The sequence below is a fragment of the Hippocampus zosterae genome, chromosome 5 (genome assembly GCF_025434085.1).
Source record: "Hippocampus zosterae strain Florida chromosome 5, ASM2543408v3, whole genome shotgun sequence".
Classification (NCBI taxonomy): domain Eukaryota; kingdom Metazoa; phylum Chordata; class Actinopteri; order Syngnathiformes; family Syngnathidae; genus Hippocampus; species Hippocampus zosterae.
Window position 1 is genome coordinate 1,693,466 of NC_067455.1, and position 24,085 is coordinate 1,717,550.

A 24,085-nucleotide genomic window follows, 5' to 3' on the forward strand; every position below is an offset into this window, starting at 1 on the left:
CTGGTGTTGGGGAGCCGCTTTGATTCTGCGACCCGGGTCAAAATGACCCGTTTGTCTCAGCGGGCCTTCGCTGGCTCTCTAATTAAGACGGCAAGCTAGCGAGACACGACTCCATTCCACATCGGACGCTTCTGGGAATTCAGCAGAATTTCGGCTAACGAGTTAAAAAGTTGATCTGCCGTGACATGTTGGGACCAGAAAGCCACAGAGCAAATCCAGGACAAATCAACATGTACAGTCAACAATTACGGAAATCAAACACCATTTTCTGAGAAGTACAAAAATAAAGCCAGGCAGCAGGTCACGCACATTGAGTCTCGGGAGAATATAGCATTCGTGCCTTTTGTCCTCTAAACAAATTGGAAACAGCAAGGCTTGTTGTGTGGTGTTTTTTTTGGGGTGGGGGGTGTGGTGGAACCCAGGTAATTAAAGTTAACAAAAACTAGTAAAATAACCTAAATAAAAATAAATACAGGGCGGCCCGGTAGTCCAGTGGTTAGCTCGTCGGCTTCACAGTGCAGAGGTACCGGGTTCGATTCCAGCTCCGGCCTCCCTGTGTGGAGTTTGCATGTTCTCCCCGGGCCTGCGTGGGTTTTCTCCGGGTGCTCCGGTTTCCTCCCACATTCCAAAAAACATGCATGGCAGGCTGATTGGACGCTCTAAATTGTCCCTAGGTGTGAGTGTGAGCATGAATGGTTGTTCGTCTCTGTGTGCCCTGCGATTGGCTGGCAACCAATTCAGGGTGTCCCCCGCCTACTACCCGAAGACAGCTGGGATAGGCTCCAGCACCCCCCGCGACCCTAGTGAGGATCAAGCGGCTCGGAAGATGAATGAATGAATGAATGAAAAATAAATACAATTAAAAAAAAACAGATATACCGCATTAGCCACTAGCTAAAGCCCGATTGTTTATTTATCATTTTTATTGAACCTTTTTCTATTGCGGTAAGACAAAAAATAAAAAATAGCAAAATGGACGCCCACTGCCACAATAAACATTGACTTGCAAGCCCTTTGCCTGATGCCAAATGCAAATTAAAACGCAATCCAAGATTGGGAAGCATGGCAAAACAAAACATGTTCATCAAATAGATTCCTCTCATGCTGGCTACTGTTTCGTAATTAAGAGTGCTGCTGCGGCAATTAAAATTGGGAAGTTTTATGGGCTTGGCTAATTAAGACGTTTATAAAAGGCTCTCGTTTTGCATTGTGCATTCTCACTTTTGTTGAGTGTGTGCCGGGGCGGGGGGGGCGGGGGGGGGGGGGGGTTGGCCTTGATGGAGCGCCAAGTGGCAAAGACTTTTTAACACTTGGCTCTTTTCGTTAGCTGCCGCGCAATTAATTAGCCAGCCGCGGCGGCGGCGGCCATGGGATCAGCTGCTGAGGAAATGAAAACACATCAACGCAAAAGCCGCCCGGACTCTCGGAGTGTCGTGCTGCACGACGCGCGCACTCACTCACACACACACACACACGAAGAACTTTGCAGCCCATCCATTCGCCTTGACGAGCATTATCGTGCGAAAGCAGCGGCGTCCGACTCAATCCCATCGGGGGCCTCGCGCGCGCGTAGCCCCGCGCTAATCTATATTTGCTTTCTTAATTGCCAATAAGTTTTTTCCACCCTGCCGGCTGCCTGATAAAGTCCCGTGAAAAGTCATCCCGGGTCTGCCGTTACAAATTGGAGAGCGCGCAGGAGGATTTCCAGCCATTTGCGTGGTCGAGTGGGCTCATAAGTGGGATTGCTGACACTGTAATGTGCGGGGGGGGGCACCTTGTTTGCTGTGCTAGCGCCACGCAATCTAATAACACGCCGAGTGCTCCGTTTTGAATGGCGACGTCAAAACCGCTACTCTGATTTTCCTGAATGGCTTTTGACAGCGTTCTGGTTCACTGTTGGCGCCGGTTTGGATTTTTGTCTTTCGGGGGTTACGGGCCGTGTTGATGAAAGGCGACAAAAGAGAAAAATGTCTCGTCGTCATTGAGATCAACTTTGACGGAAGTTGTGAATTTTTTGTGGTTCAGTTCTACTGTGTCAATTGACTCGTTTTCAAATTTTTTTGGTGTTTTGAATGCGCTCGGGGCAATTTGTGTTTTCGCTCCTTTCAATGTCATCGATTATTAGTAGAACGCACGTGCACGTTCATTTCACGTGGTTAAGCTATTTTTTTTTAATATTCAGCTTTTTCCTCAACATTTCCGTCTTTCTTTCTTTTCAATGGAATTGATGAATTGTAATGATGAGAGGAGATGCTGGGCGCAGGTTGTCTTTCCCATCTGATGATTTTGCATACTTCACTCGCTTTTCTCTGGTGTGTTTCTACTGAGTCTTGACAGAAGGTGTGCAGCAGCCCCCCCCCCGCCTCAGTGGCAATGCAGGCGAGCCTCCCGTCTTCCCTTCCCGCACACTATTTGTGGGATGTGATGGGCAGAGCGGGAATGGCGGCATGATTCCGAGCTTGCAGGGTCAGGATCTATGAGAACGTACCGCGGGGAACATTTCCATATAATGAACACCGGTACATCTTCCTTCGCGGTTCTCCGGGGGGGGGGGGGGGGGGGGGGGGGGGGGGCACGCGCACGTCCACAAAATAAGACCGCGACGTACTTTGATCATCTTAAGAGGAGATGGCGCATTCTAATCAATGGAGGATTTGGAAAGCCCCAACAGAGAGGGATGATGTGACCGCACTCCCTAAGGCAGGGATGGGCAAACTACGGCCCGCGGGCCAAATCCGGCCCGTTGCTCTTTTTAATCCGGCCCGCCGGAAGGTTGCTACACAATTAAGGTTCAATGTCAACGACTGCATTAATTTCATTTGGACTTGCAATGACAGACATTTCAACGCCAGGTGGCGCAGTTACTTGCAGAGCATAGGGAGGAAGGGGGAGACGATAAGGAAGCCCGCGGTAGCGCCAAGTCAAGCAAATCCCGTTCGATACGACGGAATAATGTACTCTTAAAGTCGTGCCCAAAAATGCAAAATACTGCTTTTTAAATAAAGAAATCCAATTAATATTATGTCAAATTTAGCTCACCCCTTTTGATCCGGCCCTCCGTAATATTTTCTGGTTCTCATGTGGCCCTATGCAAAAAAATAATTCCCCACCCCTGGCTCAAGCCCCCCCCCCCCCCCCCCCCCCCCCCAGTGGTGCCGGACCGCCATACAATTTTTAAGCGTGTACGACGCAACTGTAACATTTTCATTCTTTTCCCCTTGAGGATGTGCGCCATTGAGTCCGTTGCCTCCACCCGCCTGCGCAGATTTCACAGACGCCATTCACCGGAAATAATTTTATATTTATTGAAAAAAGGAAAAAAAAAAAAGACACCATATCGTTTCCTGATACATTTCCCCGTTTGATTCCTAGAAAACCGTACGCTACATCTAACGTTATGCAAATTGCTTCCTCACAGAAAGCGTCTTCTTTGCTTCCAAATGAAGCAAAGAAACTCACCAGAGGCAACGTCATTGACTCATAATTGACGTTTTAGCCCGACCCCCGACCCGAGAGAGGCAGACCCGTAAGCGTTGACCGCGTGCCGCTCTCGAGCTCCACTCCCCTAAACACCTGGAGCTCGGCTCGCAGGATTTTTTACAGCTACAGTATGAGCACCAAGCAAGAAAAACAGAGAAAACACCTCAAATCAGCACTTCGGGGCTTTTCCAGATTGACCTTTGATCTTTAACAGTCCAAGGGCTCCTTTCGAAATCCTCTTGAGGCAAGTTCCATTTGAGCGCGGTGACATTTGGGGTAGGCATGTCCATTGCCAGTTTTTGGACGAGGCGTCCGGAAGATTTTTTGTGCGAATGCTTCCAAATGTGAATGTGGAAAGTGTTTGGTTGAAAAGATGTTGTTTGGTGAAGATCCGGAAGGAACCTTGCAATGTGGGCCTTGCTTCATTTCTCTGGGAATACTGTTTGCATGAAGTAGGTTATGAATGTCAGAAAAAAAAACAAAAAACAAAAAAAAACGACAACAAAAATAGTTGCATTGCATAGGTTTGGAAAATTTCACGTCCATTTTTGGAACGCTTCTGATTAATCGCATTCCACTTCAATAAATCATGCTAAGGCTGTGGCTAACGTCGGCTCGTTTTGGGTGTGATTTGCTAGCTTAGCGCTGCAATTTTTGGACGAATCTGGATGCGAGTTCTCTGTAAATGATTCTTATTTTAGTTTGAGAACGGGGCTTGTAGTATGCTAGTGAAGCGGCTTGGTCAGAAACTCGAGACGGCGGCGGCGGCGTTGTGACGTGAGGCTGCAAACACTTGTAAAGCTTTGTCAATTTTGCAAAGGATTGAAGTCCCATGGGAGGTGTCCAACTTTGAAAATTCCCCAAATTTTGCGACCCTATTTACTGCCGAGGTGCCGTTGTTGTTCCATGAATGCGTCAGCAGAAATATTCCTCGTTCGAAAAAACAAAAAACAAAAAAAAAAATAGCTTTGTTGTCCTCTATGTACATGAAAGAATCAACAAGTCACTCCAAACGTCGGCTGCGTTTGATGTCCTCATTCGGAGGAGGAGTTGAGCCGGACGGGCCCCTGCGGAACGGCGGAGCCACCCGAGGGCTCGGACGCGCCCATCTTCTTCAGGGTGCGCTCGTCCGTCACCGACATGGAGCGAGAGTACACGGGAGCGGACGAGTTCGGAGCTCCTGAAAGCCGCAAAGAGTCAAATTGAGATTTTTTTTTTTTTTTTTTCAGGCCATACTGACATTTGGCAGGATAAAATTCAGATCATCTTTTTTTTTTTTCCCTGTCGTCTTACACAGAAGGAATATAAAGAAAATTGAAAAAAATTAGAAATTAATAAAAACTAGCGCCGTTTGAGTGTCGTTACTTTTGTTGTAATGTTAAAAAAAAAAAACGCGCCCAATTTTTATCCCATTTTTCAATTGGCCGTTTTCTCACACGGCGTGTCGGAAATCGAAAGACGGATGAGAAATGACCCGTTTGCAATTTACTCGAGTCCAATCAGGCTAAGTGGCGCTTCACACTTCAGCTTGCCATGAGTTGAACCCCCCCTTTTTGCGATTCAAGTCCAGCCACTGGTTTTCCCCTTGAGGTGGGCGGGAAGGGGGGGGTGGGGTTGTCGCCGGCTGACTTTGAGAGCGATACGGACGACACCCTGGACTGGACGCTATATCGCACGAGGCCACTTTTTACAACTCGCCGGAGCAAAATGACCTCCGTTTCATTTTATTATGGTGGATGAATGAAATGCAAACCATTAATGTGCCTGCGTGCTCGGGGTGGGGGGTTGGGGGGGGGGTATACGCGAGCAGCGGGCAGGCGAGTCGAGCTGCGGCCTCTTGAGCAAGGACTGCACATTTGCGGCACCTTGAAGTCGTCATCATCATCGCACACGCACGGGAGTGGGTGATGAGCGAGAGATAAAGAGTGGGGGGGCCCCCACTGAGGTTTGGATCTGCGATATTGCTGAGAATCTCAGATTGTCTGCCCTTGGATAGTTTTTTTTTTTCCGAAGACTACTTCCTGTCCTACAAAGAGAGGGCGGGGCTTAAATGTGAGCGGCGAATCGAACTGCGCCTTCGCCAACGGACAAATTCCCGGTTGGGGAAAAGTGCTTTTGCCTCTTCATTTCGAGCAAACTAATCCGCGCGCGGACGTTTAGTCCGCCCGGCCGAGTTATCCAAAGCGAAATGGGTTTCTGGTTGAGTAAATTTTGGAGCGGGACTTTTTTTTTTTAAATCCGATTGAAGTAAAGCATTTTTTTTCATTTTTGCCACCTCTGCATCAGGCCGAGGTTGGCAACACTAACCAGCAGGGGGCGTGTTGGGAACATGCGCGCCAGGTGGCTCCGTTCCACCGCTTAGCTCCGGCGAGCTGGCCCGCACCGGCGTTTGAGTTGCATAAACCCACCAGAAAGGGAGGAAACTTTTTTTTTTTCTTTTCCTCACCTGTGCTTTGTTTGACTTTGATGTTGGTCTTCTGCTGCATCATCTTCTCGTACTGTCTCACCTCCTCCAAGCTCAGCCCTATGAGTGCAAAACACACACACACACCGATTAATTTGCGCGTCTTCCCCCAAATAGAGAAAAATCACAACCTTCGGTTTGATGACTGCCCAACAAAGGTAACGTGTGAACTATCAATTTTTAACCTCCGACTTGCTGAAAAAGTCACTTCGTCCCCATTTTTTGCGCTCTAATACCCCTTTCCCACTGCCGCATTAAACACGCTTTTTTTGGGGGGGCGGAGGGGCAGTGGGCAAGACTGACTGGCCAGTGCGCGCCATCGCCGGCGGGTTGCGATCGCCTCGGAACGCCCCCGCTAGCAGTTTGAAAGCCTAAGACGGGACTTCCCGCTAATTACGTGATGATGAGTCATAAGATCGCGCACCATCGGCCTCGTATGTAGCACGCCCCCCCACAACAAAGCTAGGAGATCGCCACTTAAGCTGTTGTCTCAGTAAGGAGCAAAGAGTTGATCCTCCGCTGCTTTTTTTTGGACCATTTTGAGGACGCTAAAAAGCATGATAAAAGTCAAGTCAAGAGTATTTCTCGAGCACTCTCAAAACAGCCATCGCTGCATACAAAGTGCTGTACACGGAGCGATTTAACATGCACAATAAACAGTAAGACGAATCGGTAATAAAGGCGGTAGAAAGCACCAAGCAGTAAAATCAAGAACAAATCTAAGTCATGCTGAGTCGAACGCCAAAGAATACAAGAAATAAAATAAATAATAATAAAATAAATAATCTATGTATATATTGCGCGTCGTCCCGCACGCGGTCTGTCCTTCCGTCTGTCCCTTTTCAAAACGTACCTACTTCACCGCGCCGCTGCGCGCCGCCACTGCGCCGCTCAGGCGGTGGCTCACTACGATCGCGCGGGCATCATAGCGAACAAATGTTGTCTACCCACAAGCATTGCAATGAAATTATTAGTTATTTAGTAGAGCTAAACATCTCTTTATTTTCACGATAAGCAATGAAGATGAACAAAAAGTCGAACCAAGCAACAACACTTTTGTGGGCCGAAGGCCCACCTTACCAGCCTTCCAAAGGAATTAGCTGATGAGCCGCAGGTTGTTTACCATATTGCCAAATTGGTCGCGTGTCACCACGCATCACTCCTGCCCACTAATTTCAGTGGGAAAAGTGGTAGAACGGGAAAAACCCCAAGATGCCACCGAAGCCCCGTCCGTGTCTAATTAGAGCGCAGTGTGTTGGCAGCATTTCGTCGCGTCTAATGGCAGGCAATCATCAAGCTTTTTAGGGCTTGGCTTCTGACAGGTGATGATGTATGCTTGAAATGTGGCGACAGCTCGACTTGACTTGCTTGATTTTTTTTTTTTTTTTTTTTTGCCACATCAAGTTGGCATTTGCTTCAAGCGGGAAGATTTGGACTTGAGACTTCCTGATGTCTTTCAAATGTTGTTCATAACTTTTGGGTCACTTTGGTGCTAACTGCGTGTCCATGCTCTCGCCATTGGGGCGGGGCGAGAGGCGGGGCATCAATCCCGAAAAGGCCAATACAGTGGAAATGTGTCATGATGTCACTCTTTCACTCTAGAAATCAATCTTGGCATTGTTGTCGTTGAATAATGAAAATAATCTGCTCATTCACTACATTCATCTCGTCAACGGACCCATTTTTGGGGGGCGTCATTTTTATGTTTCTTTTGGGTCTCCCTAGCAGACGCTGACACACTAGCCTCACTAAAAAGTGTTTTTTACTTCAAGCTACACAGCTGTCGATTCCCAATCCCGGTGTTGTCTTCACGTTGCGTGTGTGGAAATGTTTTTATTTTCCAATACGAACCTTTTCCTGCAAATTTGTAACATTTGATTTAAAAAAAAAACAACTTGATTTAATGACCACGGTGGCTCATGACTATTCATCTGGGATTTGCATATTTGCATAATGAGTTGGAGTGTACGGTTTTTGCCCTAATTCTAGGAAAAAACTAAACAAAACAAAAACCCTCCACACAGAGCCGCGGCACTTCCGTTAAGTTTTGAGCTCTACGGGGGCCGCGTTGGAAAATGTTTTGCATGCATGCACTGCGTCGAAATGTGTTGTTTGGTTATTCAGAGGGCACCAAAAGCGGAGTGTCGGCGCGCTTTCGAGGGCGCTCCGTCTGGGGCGGGGGGGCACGGTGCAGCGGTGCGTCAAGCGTGACAGACGGAACACAGTTCAAAGCGCGAGCTGCTGATTGGCTTACAACATCGGCTGCATTCGGAAATGATTACGGGAGGGCAGCGTGCTCTTGCCTCTCCAAACAGACGCAATCCGAGAACGCTGCACGGGCCTCGGAGGGAATTTCCCAACGGGACCCTCACGTCCATGGTCTCGGTTTATGTAAAAAAAAAAATTAATGAATTAAAAAGCAACATTTCTTGACTGGTCAACGAAGAAAGAAGAAAAATAGCCGGAAAACCTGCCAAATCGTGAGGTAAAAATGCGCTGGATGAAGTTTCGGTCGCAAATGAAAATACATTACCGAGTGAATCGGCAACAAGCGAAGTACCGAAGGGGGGGGGGCACGGCGTCATTTGAATTTGGCCGAAGAGATGATAAAGAATCGCTAATTATTAATCCAATGGTCCAAAGGTCAAGGTCGGTCCAAAGGTCAAGGTCAATCCAAAGGTCAAGTGCACCATTTGCACGTTGACGTCACGGAGCGAAGCGTCGGGTGTTCTTTGACCCACCGTGCCATTCGTCCACCCAAGCCACTGCTTGCCGGTGACCAATCAGGAGGATGTCCCGAATGTTCTGACGAAAGAACAGATGACAAGACGGTAAAACGCTCGGCATTCACGCAAACATTCAAGACGCTGGCGACGTCGCCATCGCACTCGTCCAAAACCTGACATGGGGATGCGACCCCCCCCCCAAAAAAAATAAAATAAAATTCAAACCACCGCGATATCAAATCATTGACTGGACATCCGGATAACGTGAGCTGAAATTTGCATCTGAATTGGTTCGGGATTAAACGCCAGATTTTATGTCGCGAACCGGATTTCAATTGTTCAGAAATTAATGAAAGCAAATGATGTAATAATCATAACATTTTTTTAGAGGGGGGGGGGGATGCGCTGCATACATTTGCCCGTGCGCTAAGGGGCTGAGAACAGTGCGCGACTGCACATGCGCAAGGCTTTGAAGGGAACATCGGTTGTTCATGGAAATTCGTTTTTGTCTTTCTATCCTTTGCGAAGGCGGCCCGGTAGTCCAGTGGTTAGCACGTCGGCTTCACAGTGCAGAGGTACCGGGTTCGATTCCAGCTCCGGCCTCCCTGTGTGGAGTTTGCACGTTCTCCCCGGGCCTGCGTGGGTTTTCTCCGGGTGCTCCGGTTTCCTCCCACATATTGAATATTCATTCATTCATAGGCTCCAGCACCCCCCGCGACCCTAGTGAGGATCAAGCGGTTAGGAAGATGAATGAATGAATGAATATTCACAAAGGATTCATTCATTCATTCATCTTCCGAGCCGCTTGATCCTCACTAGGGTCGCAGGGGGTGCTGGAGCCTATCCCAGCCGTCTCCGGGCAGTAGGCGGGGGACACCCTGAATCGGTTGCCAGCCAATCGCAGGGCACACAGAGACGAACAACCATTCGCACTCACACTCACACCTAGGGACAATTTAGAGCGTCCAATCAGCCTGCCACGCATATTTTTGGAATGTGGGAGGAAACCGGAGCACCCGGAGAAAACCCACGCAGGCCCGGGGAGAACATGCAAACTCCACACAGGGAGGCCGGAGCTGGAATCGAACCCGGTACCTCTGCACTGTGAAGCTGACGTGCTAACCACTGGGCTACCGGGCCGCCCCTTTGCGAATATTGTTTCCTTAATTAGTCATGACAATAAAAGCTGCGGCCTAATTAGCCGCCCGCACGTCATCACCATCAAGTAAACAAGGAAGACTGTCATGAATACTTTTGGCAGCTTTCCCCCCCCCCCCCAAAAAAAAATCAAGACACAAGGTTTGCGTCTCACTTTGTGGATGAAATCCTCAGTCTTGGTCTGCAAGCCGTACACCTCGAAGCTGCAGTGCACTTTCTTGTAGGAGCACATGATGGGCTGGTGGTCCTTCCTCCAGCCCTCCTCTAGAGGCCCTCGCTGAGTCTTACGCGACTGCCAGCGAGACAGGTCCTGGGCCGAGCAAACACACAGGTCCCATCAGCAAAAGCGCCGAGCCGGCGGAAAAAGCCGGCCGGCCGGCCCTGCGAGGCGCGTGAAGGGGCGGGATTGCGGGCGAGCAAAAACGCTTTGCGCCGCGCGGCCCATAAAGTGGCACCGTGTGCATCGGCGACTTAAGGGTGATTACAACGGACATTTCAATATCCTCCTTGGATTCGCTTGCGCTCTTGTTGTCTTTTTGCTCGTAATTATTATTATTATTATTTTTTTTTTTACGAGAAGGCTTAACTGGTGCGCATGTCAGCTTCTGGATTCAAAGGCGCCAATTGTAAGCCTCCGACGCGGACGCCTTTTGTGTCGAATGACCGGACGGACGCACCTCGGACTCTTTGTAGTGCTTTTCGGGTATGGGGTCACTCAGGATATCCAGGAAACTCACATGCTCCGCGGGCGTCGGCGTGCCGAATATCTTAGTCCAAAACAGAGAGGAAAAAACACGTCAGGAGATTTAAAAACAAACAAAGACGAGCTTCGAAGCGCACATCAGGCAAAAGTCTGACGTAAAAAGAAGCCCGGTAATTCCTTCCCGAAGACGCTATTAATATAATTTAGTATAATAATATAATTAAATATAATTTATAATTAAATATAATTTAATTTGGTGGACGGCGCAGGCGAACGTCGGGAGTCCGATCCGGGCCAAAATGTCGAAATTAGGAATTAGACTGGAAATTGAATTTCCCCTCGTAGTGAAAAAATAAATACAAAGCGAATGGAATTACTGGGAGTGACATTAAAATTTAAAAAAAATTTTTTTAATGTAATACCGATTAAGGGAACTTCACGATGTCTTGTAAAATAGAAAGCAACAAAGTGATGCGGGTTACTCCGGTGGCTAATTTGTCTCTCACTTCGACCATACTCACATTGTCGTTGGAGCCGTTGTTGTTCTCGAATCGCGTCTCAATACGGACGCTGAACTTGGGCAGAAATGACAACTGGAAGGCGAGCGGAAAGCAACGTTGGTTAGAGTTGACGACCAAAACTCATGAAATGACTGCCAACTTCAAATATGGTGAAATGAAATGAAAACACAAAATGCTTTTTAAAAAAATGGTTATTTTTTGAATTAAAAACAACCCAAAACTATAATAAACGGAGAAATCCGACGTCCGAAAAAAAAAAATGGAAGGCCAAAACTGCCCAAGCCACCTCATCTGGCTCCTCTCGATGTGGAGGAGAAGCGGCTCGACTCGGAGCCCCTCCCGGATGACCGAGCTTCTCACCTTATCTCTAAGGGAGAGCCCGGACACCCCGCGGAGAAAACTCATTTCGGCCGCTTGTATCCGGGATCTCGTTCTTTCGGTCACGACCCATAGCTCGTGACCATAGATGAGGGTTGGGACGTAGATCGACTGGTAAATTGAGAGCTTCGCCCTTTGGCTCAGCTCCTTCTTCACCACGACAGACCGATACAACGTCCGCATCACAGCAGACGCTGCACCGATCCAAGGTGAGGTGGCTTGGGCATCTGATTCGGATGCCTCCTGAATGCCTCCCCGGTGAGGTGTTCCGGGCATGTCCCAACGGGAGGAGACCCCGAGGAAGACCCAGGACACGCTGGAGAGACTATGTCACCCAGCTGGCCTGGGAACGCCTCGGGATCCCCCGGGGAGAGCTGGACGAAGTAGCTAGGGAGAGGGAAGTCTGGGCTTCCCTGCTAAAGCTGTTGCCCCCGCGACCCGGCCCCGGATAAGCGGTAGAAGATGGATGGATGGATGGATGGATGGAAGGCCAAAACTGTTGTTTGTATTCGGGCGGAGTATCGACTCCGATTGGACAAATTCACGATTCACTTCGGTTTATTTTCGACTCACTTAATCACTTTGCGCAGTCCCGATTTAGGCCCAGGTGTCTACACATCGCTTGAGTTCTATTGGCAATCTACGTATGATACGGAAAGAAGACTTACCGAGTATTCTGTCATGCCGCAGATGTTGAATATGGGGAAGAAAAAAAAAAGGGGAGGGGTGTGGGAAACTGCGTTAGCTCTTCCCACATGCATCGACATGGATTTGCTCTCATGCGCTCAGACACACATGCGAGCAAATATGATCAATATTTGATGGCACTCGTGCAAACATTTGTTGAAGGTAAACATGAGCTGCATAATGATTGGGCGTGAAAGCGCCGCTTAACAATGAGGCAAAACAAACAAACAAACAAACCGACAAGCACCTGTGATGGTGTACGGGTAGAAATTCCAGGCCTTCTCCGTCACGTAGAAGAACCGCGGGGCAAACGCCTTTGCCCAGGCTGGCAGTTTGCTGAAACCGCAACGGGAGGAACGAGGACGGGGAGTGGTGCCATACGCGCACACACACACACACACACACACGCGCACACAGAGAAAACAAATTCAAGAAATGAGTTTCGTCGCCAGATTACCTGTGGGCAACTCTCTTCACGGCACTTTTTGTTTAGCGTGATTCATGGTTGGAAAGTCATGGCTAACGCTTGTTCCGCGTCACGTGGTTGCAAGCAGTCAAAATCGTTGTTGGGGCGTGATCATGCGGTGATGCGTCAATTTCCATGAAAGATAAATTTGGTTGGGGTGAGGATGCCTTTCTTGGAAACGAAATACTTTTTCAGGTTCTTTTCAGGTCATACGCCACACGCTTGCCGGCTGGCTCGCCGTTTTTATGGCAATCGCTGGATCAATCGGGTTTGATTTCAAAAGCACTTTTCGTACCCTTGCCCCCCCCACCACCAAAAAAGTGGTTCGCATGGATCACGTAAAATGATGCGGTGGGCCAGATTTGGCCCCTGGGCATTGTGTTTGACACCCATGGCCTAAGGGAGCTAAATGTAGGAATGAGTTTGCTAACACACGAACTATAGCTACATGGCATTTGTGCTAATACCATGTTGATCCGAAGCATAGTCCAGAGATTTAAAAAAATGTATTTAAAAATAAACAAGTGAAGTAAAAAAATATATACAAGTACTATGAGTCAAAATCAAATATGCTAATGAGTGAACTCCATTTTAGTCCTTCCCGCTGCCTGCTGAGGATGTGAATAATGCAACTTTTATGTGACTTGTGGAAACCTGCGGCATATTTTTACCGATGAGGATGCGAAGTCGTTGTGGTGAGCCACTATGGCGTTCAAGGTCCTTACTTTGGCGAACGGTGTGAGGACTCCGCCAAGTTCTGCTCAGCTCAATGTACCCATTAGATACCAAGTACAAGAATGCGTGTGCAACAGCTCAACTTTGCTGATGTGGACCAAAAATTTCTGGAGTGAAGTCACAATGTACTGAGTGCATTTGGGCAGCTTTGTACTTACAGGACTGGGTGGTAAGATTTCAGCATCGAATATGAATCTGTATGTGTGTAAGTTCTGGCATATTCTAGTAATGGGGACCGCAATTCCAAGGAGCACAGAAAGATTGGGAAAATCCTCCGCGGTGTGAACATTTCTTCTTTCAGAGTTTATTTTCGGATTAGTTGGTGGCTTTAAAGTGGTGATTAGAATAAGCGTCGAGGTTGCTTGAGGTTAATGAGTTGGGTGAGATTAGGTGTGGGAAATTAATTTAGCAGTTAAAAAATTTGGAGGGGAGTATCGCCATTATCTTTACCGATGAGGATGTGAAGTCGTTGGGGTGAGCCACTATGGCGTTCACGGTCCTTACTTTGGCGAAGGGTGTGAGGACTCCTCCGAGTTCTGCTCAGCTCAATGTACCCATTAGATACCAAGTACAAGAATGCGTGTGCAACAGCTCAACTTTGCTGATGAGGACCAAAAATTTCTGGAGTGAAGTCACAATGTACAGAGTGCATTTGGGCAGCTTTGTACTTACAGGACTGGGTGGTAAGATTTCAGCATCGAATATGAATCTGTATGTGTATAAGTTCTGTCATATTCTAGTAATGGGGACCGAAAGTCCCATGAGCACAGAAAGATTCGTAAAATCCTCCGCGGTGTGAACATTTCTTCTTTCAGAGTTTATTTTCGGATTAGTTGGTGGCTTTAAAGTGGTGATTAGAATAGGCGTCGAGGTTGCTTGAGGTTAATGAGTTGGGTGAGATTAGGTGTGGGAAATTAATTTAGCAGTTAAAAAATTTGGAGGGACTTATCACCATTATCTTTATCAATGGCAACAATGTCACTGTCAATTGCGGCACATATGTGCAAACTTTACCCAGAAACGGCTCGGCTCATAACAGGACAAAAATAATCATGGCAAGTGCCATAATTACTGAAAAAAAAGATTGCGCCTCTCACACAACATGTACTCGCGCATGAGAATTCTTAAGCCGTCTTGGAACTGTCATGCGGTATCGGCCTCAGCATGTCTCTGGCATTTGGACTTTGCATGCAGACAGTTCAAACGTCACTCCGGGAAGGTGTTTGTCGAAAATACTTTGAGTGCACGAGCTGAAGTCAGATTTGGATCACAGCTTGTGCAGTTAGTCATCCAACGAAACGCAATCGGATGCCTTCATGGCGCTGACCCAAATGAAAACAGAATTCTTCTTACCTGCTGAGGTAGATTCTTTTCTCCGTCACCTGTCCCGGGCCGTGCTGGGGGTGAGTATCGGCCTCGTTCCTCACCACCTCCACCCCTTCTCCACTCTCGCTCTGCTCGCAGCTGTGCTTGCTGATCATGTACAGTTGCCCGATCCTGTACTGGAGCCCCGGAGCAAGACACGGGGGATTTCAGGCAACGTTTTCCCCACATTGAGGAGACTCAAACAATCTTTGATCACGCCAACGCGAGGGGATGAATACGCGACTTGGCGCCGTAACGTTGAAGCTGACATATTCTGTTGGCGCAGCGCCGTCACGACCGGTCAACAATGACGCCCTTTGAGAACAGCCGCTGACGAGTAGTACGTAACATTTACGGCACAGATATACGGTAGAGGGCGGCCCGGTAGTCCAGTGGTTAGCACGTGGGCTTCACAGTGCAGAGGTACCGGGTTCAATTCCATCTCCGGCCTCCCTGTGCGGAGATTGCGTGTTCTCCCCGGGCCTGCGTGGGTTTTCTCCGGGTGCTCCGGTTTCCTCCCACATTCCAAAAACATGCGTGGCAGGCTGATTGGACGCTCTAAATTGTCCCTAGGTGTGAGTGTGAGCGTGGATGGTTGTTCGTCTATGTGTGCCCTGCGATTGGCTGGCAACCGATTCGGGGTCCCCCCCGCCTACTGCCCGAAGACAGCTGGGATAGGCTCCAGCACCCCCCGCGACCCTAGTGAGGATCAAGCGGCTCGGAAGATGAATGAATGAATGAATATACGGTAGACCGGGAGTCTGCTGTCGGCAGACGCCATCTTGACTTTGTTGCCCAAGAACTCTGAATGGACTATCAATAATGAAGCCGGAGAGCAGCCATCTTACGTTGCCACTGTTTGTGACAACTTGGGATCTCTCCCCCCCTCCCCCACTAGAAACATCAGTGCTTGTTTTATGCTATTTAAGATCCCTGTCTGAAATACTTTTGATTACTATTTGATTCCCAAAGTGTTTGTGTCTAAAAATATCTGGTTAAATTTCAACGGCGTTCTCTCATTCCGTTTGTTTGCTTAAGCTTTGAGCGTGTACACAAGAAAATGTTTTCTTTTTCTGGCTGGCTGCATTGTTCAATAGCTGCATGTTTGTCCAGTGAGAGCAAAAAAAAAAAAAAGTGTGTCTGACGTTATCGCAAACAAATATGCCACATAATTCTGCATCCCAATGCCGCCGTCTCCCCCCTGGCCTGCACACACAATGCGTGTTTATTATGTGCCACTGTTTAGCGATGCTGGGGAGTGTCAATGTGCCCCTAGATAGTATAAACAAAAAAAAAGCATGCAATAGTTTTCTATCATGTCAATCATTGGAGAAATTGATCAGGCCTTTTGGGGACAAGATGCAAGTTACAAATAGGGCCTGACAGATGTGTTTTTTGATGCCGAGTCCAATATTTGGCAGAAAAAAAAATCCAATAACCGATTCGACTATTAAAAAAAAAACAACAACACATATTGGCAAAGACACACATGAATTATAGGCAGAATCTTTTGACTGTTTGACACCACCTAGCCCTGAACGGAACGTTGCTTTTACAAATTCCCCACGTTAAGAACGTACCCCGAATGCACCGTGTCGCTTGAGTAGCAAACGTTTCACGATCTTGTCGTCCCCGATATAAATAATCCAGATATATTCATTCATTCATTCATCTTCCGAGCCACTTGATCCTCACTAGGGTCGCGGGGGGTGCTGGAGCCTATCCCAGCTGTCTCCGGGCAGTAGGCGGGGGACACCCTGAACTGGTGGCCAGCCAATCGCAGGGCACACAGAAACGAACAACCATTCACGCTCACACTCACACCTAGGGACAATTTAGAGTGTTCAATCAGCCTGCCACGCATGATTTTGGAATGTGGGAGGAAACCGGAGCACCCGGAGAAAACCCACGCAGGCCCGGGGAGAACATGCAAACTCCACACAGGGAGGCCGGAGCTGGAATCGAACCCGGTACCTCTGCACTGTGAAGCCCACGTGCTAGCCACTGGACTACCGGGCCGCCCTAAAATAATCCAGATATACCGTATATATATTTTTTGGAGCGCTGTGTATGGGATGAATCCATGCTGTCAAAGGACAAACGTGTTATTCTTGATGCTAATAACGATACACGCCGTGTGTGTGTACGAGGTCGTTTGGCTTGCCGTCACAATCTTTTCAACCTCTCGTCAAGTTGAGTTCCGGCACGTTCATATACTTCCCCGCTGATCTTGCTTTCCATCGATCTTGCCTTGGCTGAACATGATTTCTCATAAATAATTCTTGTCGACTTTGATTTAAAAAAAGAGCTTGATTCGCATAGGATGGAAAGAAAAAATTCCAACGCGTGCAAAATGTTATTCATTTCTGTCACACCGAGGCAGATGACAAAAGAGGTGAAAAAGAAGATTTGAGGCATCATCCTTCACTAATGACATTTTGATGACGCTCCTCCTCGCTCTAATTACTGTACAGCGTCAACACGCAACATTTACTTACAAGTCATTAAAAAGATCTTTTTTTTTTTTCTTTATTTTGGCACAGCCAAGGCAGAACGGGCCCTGCCAGATGAGCGGCTCCATTTCACACGAAAGATTTGGATGTTTATCTTTCAGACAATCCTAGCAACGCGTGACGTCCAACAGGCTCGTCTGCTTTTCAAGCACAAATTCTTAAAAAAAAAAAAAAAAGGACAGTGACAAGAGACTTGGCATTCATTTGCATCCCGCAGTTTTCAGAGAATAAAGGTGAGGATGACTTTGCAAACAGCCAACCCGTCCGGCTCTCCCTCCCCCCGTGAATGGGGAAATGTTTTGCGGCGTAATTTTTTTTTATTTTTTAGAATCGTTAAAAAGACAACTTTGCATTAATGTTCAACTCTTTGTCTTTCCAATAGCAGGCCAAACCCAATGAAAGATGTCAAATGTTCAATCACGGATGAATATTTTTATATGCCGGGGAAAAAAAAAATCTCATTACAATTTGAAAACTAACAAAAAACTTTCAATTATGTCTAATTTTATGGCATTTTTATGGAATGGTCATTGAAGACTCGTCACATTGTCTTCTCTTCCGCATATGAAACCAAATGGTATCCATTTATTATTTAAAAAAACCAACTATTTTTATACAAATACAATTAATATTAAAAAATTGACACACCCCTGTTCAAATGACAGTTTTTTGTGATGCATTGTAAAAAAAACAAAGAACCCGGGATGAATCATTTCCAAACTTTCAACTGCGCTGATTTAAATAAAAATATATTTTTGAGAATATATGTAGAAATAAACAACTGAGTTAGTGCTTGCACAATTAATTGCACGCGCAGCCTCTTCTAAGTAGGCATGTGGCTGTTTTTGGAATGAACCAATCACGTTCGAATTCATGTGAAATGCCAGTGACTTAAATGGCCTTGGATGAACCCCAAATAAACTTCAGCTGTTGTAGGCAGACTTTTTTTTTTCAGGGCTGGATCTTTCGTATTTGGAACTGTTCATAGTTCCCTCCACCTAGATTTGAAGAAGTTGGGCCTTGAGAAGGGGCCGCAGATGGGAGAATTCCCCATCCGGGATGACCAGGCTGCAGTGGATGCCACAAAATGGTGGCAAATGTTTTGACACGATTTATCTTGGCCTCATTTTTCTTCGCTCCCAAAAAAAAAAGCAAGCTGGTATTTCAACAGGGGTGTGTTGACTTCAAATCCAATTAGGCGGCATCCTTTTGTCCACTTTCTCATCATGTTTCTGCTTTGCTTAAAGTCGTTTCTCCAGTTCTGCCTTGTCATCGACAGAAACGTGGTCATGGTATTCCTTTCATTTGTTTTCGTTCTTGAAAGAAAGTTTATCAAAATCTCGCTTAAAAGCGAGCAAAAAGCTTTTTTGTGAATTAATGTCACCCGTCTTTGAGTCAGAAAGTCATTTCTTTTTTTTTTTGTCTTTTTTGAAAACCAAAAATCAGGAAATTATGATGATTCTTATTGACTATTAGTACCAAAAGTATCTGATTAAATAACGTCAATCTCATCGAGATTGACAGCGCGAGTTGTGGACACGAGCTTTAATTGACTTGAAGCACCTCGCTCGGGACTCGCACGTTTCTCACCAGACGCCATCACGCCAATCATACGGCAAATTGGATTCTCCGACTCGGTATTTGGTGGCTGAGCGGCCCGGCTCATGTGTTGTTCAAGTTGATGGCTCATACCCGCGACTTTTAAATCCCCCCCCCCCCCCCCCCCGCCCCCGAAAGGATTTAAAGGTGAGCGTTATAAGTGCACCCCTGATGTGACGGCGTCTTAAATGAGCCGCAGTCGTTCTTAGATTATTTCAGGTCAAGGAGGATTTGCTGCAGGATGAAGCTCCCGTGAGCCCATCATGGGCTCCTGTCATTGTTAACAGGTAAAACAAGGAGGGGGAGGGGCTGAGGGGGAGGGGGGTGGAGTCAAATAGGAAGAGGACACGCTCATCCCTGTGAAATCCCGACATTGTACATAAACTTGCAAGGTCAAAGTTTTTTTTTTTGTGTTTGTTTTCTTTGCGTCGTGGGTATCGCCAAACGGTAATCCGGTCCAACGAGTTTGCAACTGCGCAGCATGGAGTGCTTTGATATGCGGGAGGGGGGAGAAGTGAATGTCGGCGATACTCATGTGTCATAGAGCAACGGTGTTGCCAGTCAACTAGCAAATCATCCCGGAGAAAATACTTTTGCTTTCTTGTGCTCAGTTATGTAATATATTTGTCCTCATTGTGAAAAGCGCAACCGAAAGTATGTCGCGTCGCACAATGCGAGGCGTTTCCTCCATGACCTTGCTCTTAATTTGATTAGCATCGCTTAAAACATTTTTGTGACGCAGGGAAATAGCGCCGCATTGTATGAACAATATTAAAGTGAACACCGAGAAATTTGGCTATTTTTGTTCAGCGGGGTTTACTTTATGTGCCACGCAGGCACGAGGACAACATGCAAACTACACACAAGAAGGCCCGAGACGGAATCGAACTCGCCACTTCTGTACTGGGGGGGGGCAGACGTGTGTTAACCAGTCGGAAAATCAATTGGTAACATAGCATTACAATAGAGCAATTACAAACATGGAAGACTAAATATTGGCTGCTCCTGCTGTGTGCGCCTTGGCCTCTTGGGGCAGTGTGGCGCCATATGAGCTGTAAGATATATAGTGTGTAAAAAATGTAGACTGCTCTTTATTCATCGATCTTATTTTTTTTTCACAGATTAGGAAGAATATATGCTTTTGGTTATTAGTAGGAATATTCGTCTCCGAAATTGCTACTAATTAATTTGCTGTTAGCCCGTCAATGGGGATTTTACATTGACTGCTAGCATGAACACGGCCGGCGTTTATTACAATTAGTGCCTCGTGTATTCGGCAGACTTGTTGGGTCGAATTTGGTGAAGTTGTCATCGTCAACGCTTAAAATACTGCAATTCAATGTGTGAAGTAATTTAGCAATGCTTCATTAGCCTGTAATTTAGCCTGCTTCATTAGCCTTTACTTTTTGCCGAAGACGAACCGAAAAGACATATTTTATGTATCACGTTAGCATTTAGCTTGTGCTTGTTTCAGATAAGAAAAAACATGAGAAAAGTTGGTTGAAAAAATAAGCACGTGATACATTTTGATCAAAATATAGAGTGGCAGTCGGTGGAATTTGCAATTAGCTTATTTTTGTTGATCAGGAGGGACTCTGAACCCACACCGAAGCACCAGAGTTCGCATTGAAACCCCCCCCACCTCAGAACTGTACCCATCACCAATCACTGAAAAAGGGACGTTGACCGCAATATTGTTATTTTTGTTTTTTTTGTTGTTGTTTTTTTGTCACTTATCGGAAAATCAAGGCTAAACGGAATCATTAAAAACAACTAAAAACTGAGTATGATCGTTGCTTCAGCCCATCGCAAAATTCCCGGCAAATTAGTCGAGTGGCTTTAGCGTAATCCCGTCGCCGGGTGTGAAAACATTCCCCCCCCCCTCCTCGGCGGCGGTCATCAAAACTCGGGTGACGGCAGGACACACTTACCTCATCCACAGTGAGCGGCATGCATATGCGGTACTCCTTCACCAACATGGTGCTGCCGCTTTGCTTTTCTTGCTTTTGTTTTTGGGCTAGCTCGCATGCAGACACGCTTTGGCACACCACCCGTGACCTTTCTGGAAACGCTCCTCTTCTGGAGGGGGGGGGGAGCGGGAAGGGTGTGGGGGGATTTCCTTCTCCCCTGCTGTCGTCACAGCTCCACGAGCTTCTTTCCGTCAATGAGTGCGTCTCGTCTTACTCTGCGCAGCTCTGCATTTTAGTAGAACTTTCCGATCTTTGCAGCGGTTCCACCCCCCCCCCCCCCGCCGCCCCCACCACCCCCACTTCCTCGGTTGTCTCTTTTTTAGCTGCCACAACTGTGACAGAGAGCCAAACAACCAACTCTACCTGTTCCACTCCTTCGCTTGGCAAGCCTCTGTTTTTGTTTTTGTCCTCGGTGGACTTTCCATGCGCGGCGTGGCAGTCTCCTCCCTCTCTGCGAGCTTTGCTGCCTTCGCATTCCTTTGCCTGTTCTTTGCTTATCTTTTTCTCTCGTCCTCAACTCCCCCCACCCCCCACCCCTCCCCCCTGCGGTGCACGCCACGCCCACTGTACTTGGCGAGCGACTCACCTGTGCGCCCTCCCTCTTTCACACTCTTCTCCCTTCTAGTGGCGCAGCTAGACTTTTACCCTTGGGGGTGGGCCATGGCTACCTCATTGGGTCGGCAAAAAAACAAAAAAAACAAAAACGCTCTCGCCAATCAACATCCGTTTTTATATTGCATAAAATTTCCACTTGCTCAGTTACTTTATTCACAGAGTTGCCCAGTGTATTTAAATGTTTTTTTTTGGTTTCGCTAATGAGCCCACATTTTAAGGGTATGACCATTCAAATTTGACGCAACGGCAATGAATTTGAACATTATGTAAAAGTGAAAAACAGAAATTGAAAAATGTCATCCTACAAGGCTGTATTTAAACTTTATTTTTTTTACTTGATTTTACTGCTTGGTGCTTTCCACCGCCTTTATTACCGATTCGTCTTACTGTTTATTGTGTATGTTAAATCGCTCCATGTACAGCACTTTGTATGCAGCGATGGCTGTTCGAAAGTGCTCTATAAATACTCTTGACTTGACTTGACTTTATTATTGCCCCCCCCCCCAGGTCTTAATGTCATAATTATTCACCGTTCATTTCTTTGATAAATTTCTGAACTAAATAAGTTTGTTTCCATCCCAGGGAACCGCAATGTTCAACTCCAAAGTAAAACGTTGGTTAAAAACCAAGTCAAACAACCAGTTTGAAAATGACAGAGTGTTTTCAGGTCTGAACAGGTTTCGATTGCTGTCATATGAAAGAAGAAATAACGAAAACACACTCGTGAGCACGCACCGCTTGACTCTGACCATTCGGAAACATGTTCAAATATGCCATTCGGTTATTCAGAATGTCCACCAAAAAAAAAAAATAATAAAAGGAAGCGTCGGGAAGTTGCCACCATTTAGAACGCTTCACGATTTTAAAAGTCACACATTGGTCGGCGTGACTCTTCTTCCACTTGTTCTTTCTTCATTTATTCTTCTACTGTCTTTTATGGTAGTAACGCGGTAGTAACACGGTAGTAACATGGTAGTAACGCGGTAGTAACACGGTAGTAACGCGGTAGTAACGCGGAGAATCTCTCTGCTGGCGTTTTTGTTGTCGTTTGCCGGTGCCTTGAGGCGGGGCCAAACTTATGTGAGCTCGCCACGCGTCTCCGCTCTCATGAAAGTGCAGCAAAAGCACATTTCATGCTGCTCTTTGCTCCCACTGTATCTTATCAGATCAGTGTTTGGAAAGAGGGAGGCGGTTCAGAGCACGGGAGGTGCCGCTCCGTCTGTCCGTCCGTCCATCCCAGTGGACTCGGCGCACACTCAGCTCTGACTCAGCACAATTTACGGGATGACAGCCCGGATGCGTATTCAAGACTTGATCGAGGCATTGATTAGCATCATGGATTTTTTTTGGGGGGGTGGGGGGGGCGGGGTTGGGGAGGATTCTGCTTTCAGGGTTGTTTTGTAAAAGGAGGCATGAGAGAGTTCTCAGATCCTTAGCACGCTTCACGATTTAAAAGTCACACATTGGTCAGCGTGACTCTTCTTCCACTTGTTCTTTCTTCATTTATTCTTCTACTGTCTTTTATGGTAGTAACGCGGTAGTAACACGGTAGTAACATGGTAGTAACATGGTTATCTCAGATGAGATTTTTTTTTTTTTTCCAATGTCAGATGGGTTCCTCGGCTCACTAAATGTTGCAACCGTCGCTCTTGGCCGATTATTCCGCAGTAGGTTACAAAAGTTCACACATCAGTCAATTGATTTTTTTTTTTTCCTTCCGTAGGTACTTTGTACAGTACATCATAGCTAATGATTTCTCGCCATACCGCTAATTAATGATGCCGACGTAGAAATGTGTGTTTACATTGCAGCGCATGTGCTTCGAAAGCAGAGAGCAAAACCTTTTGCTACCTTTTCCTCCATATCCTTCGTTTCCCCTCTGGAATTTGAGCAGACGGGAGTCTTTTCACGTTTGCACAGTGGGACGTTTTCCAGTGTTGCGTTGCTAATTATCAAACACGCGTTGCCCTCGCCGCACCCCGCAAGCTCGCACATGCTTGGTAGTAACGCGAGCATTCTCGCCAGCCAATGGAACTGCGGACCAATCGGCTGCGGCGAAATGAAGGGGCTCGCGCCCTTACGAGGATCACAACAAACGGGTCCGCTAGGCCCAGATGACATTTTCATTTAGCGGTTGAAGTCGACGCCATTAAGGTCATGTGTACATGGCGAGAGTAAGAGGGGGTGGGGCTAGTTGTGTGTCTGGTATTTAAATGATCTATTTTTGAGAGTACAATGCACCCTAAGCATCGGATTAGTTTCACTTTCACCCCAAAAAGTATTAAAATGAAATCAAATGGCAGGTCAACTTTAACCACCTAATGTTTGACACGGCGTGTTTATCCACACACGTTTGCATTGCGTATAAATCGCGTGTCTGGCGTAGAGGCAACCGACTGCTTTATGACTGCGGCGAGTGACGTGAATAAAATGTCTTTTAATTCACGTTGCAAAATAATACAAAAAAAAAAAATCAATACAGTATAATGCTGTGGCAGTAAGGAAAAGACAGAGGCATTTTTAGTTATGTAGTTACATAGTTATTACTAAAGCAAGCAATACAGTCACCTTTAACTTCCAGTACCTCATCTCCAAATGTTCTCAAATAACATAACCCCAAGAAAAAAAAAGACTTCAAACACATTTTTACTCACCAAAAATGTTGATCCAGACCTCCTTCCTTTGCTCCTGCTTGTCTTTGTAAG

The 24,085-nt window shown here is 46.7% G+C and overlaps 1 protein-coding gene and 1 long non-coding RNA gene across 2 annotated transcripts; one reads left to right on the top strand and one right to left on the bottom strand.

The window, feature by feature from the left end:
• Positions 1 to 3,329: 3,329 nt before the first annotated feature.
• Positions 3,330 to 3,829, top strand: LOC127600704 (uncharacterized). The gene is made up of 2 exons (XR_007962407.1): positions 3,330 to 3,423; positions 3,627 to 3,829. It is a non-coding gene; the product is annotated as an uncharacterized LOC127600704 (long non-coding RNA).
• Positions 3,830 to 4,292: 463 nt separating this feature from the next.
• Positions 4,293 to 21,017, bottom strand: pitpnc1b (phosphatidylinositol transfer protein cytoplasmic 1b). The gene is made up of 10 exons (XM_052065277.1): positions 20,727 to 21,017; positions 14,672 to 14,820; positions 12,365 to 12,453; positions 12,099 to 12,106; positions 11,053 to 11,124; positions 10,506 to 10,595; positions 9,983 to 10,138; positions 8,686 to 8,749; positions 5,927 to 6,004; positions 4,293 to 4,660 (listed from the first exon to the last, which is right to left on the bottom strand). Exons 1-10 carry the CDS (start codon positions 20,772 to 20,774, stop codon positions 4,515 to 4,517), a joined length of 900 nt encoding a protein of 299 aa, XP_051921237.1. The 5' UTR covers positions 20,775 to 21,017; the 3' UTR covers positions 4,293 to 4,514.
• Between the last annotated feature and the right edge of the window lie 3,068 nt (positions 21,018 to 24,085).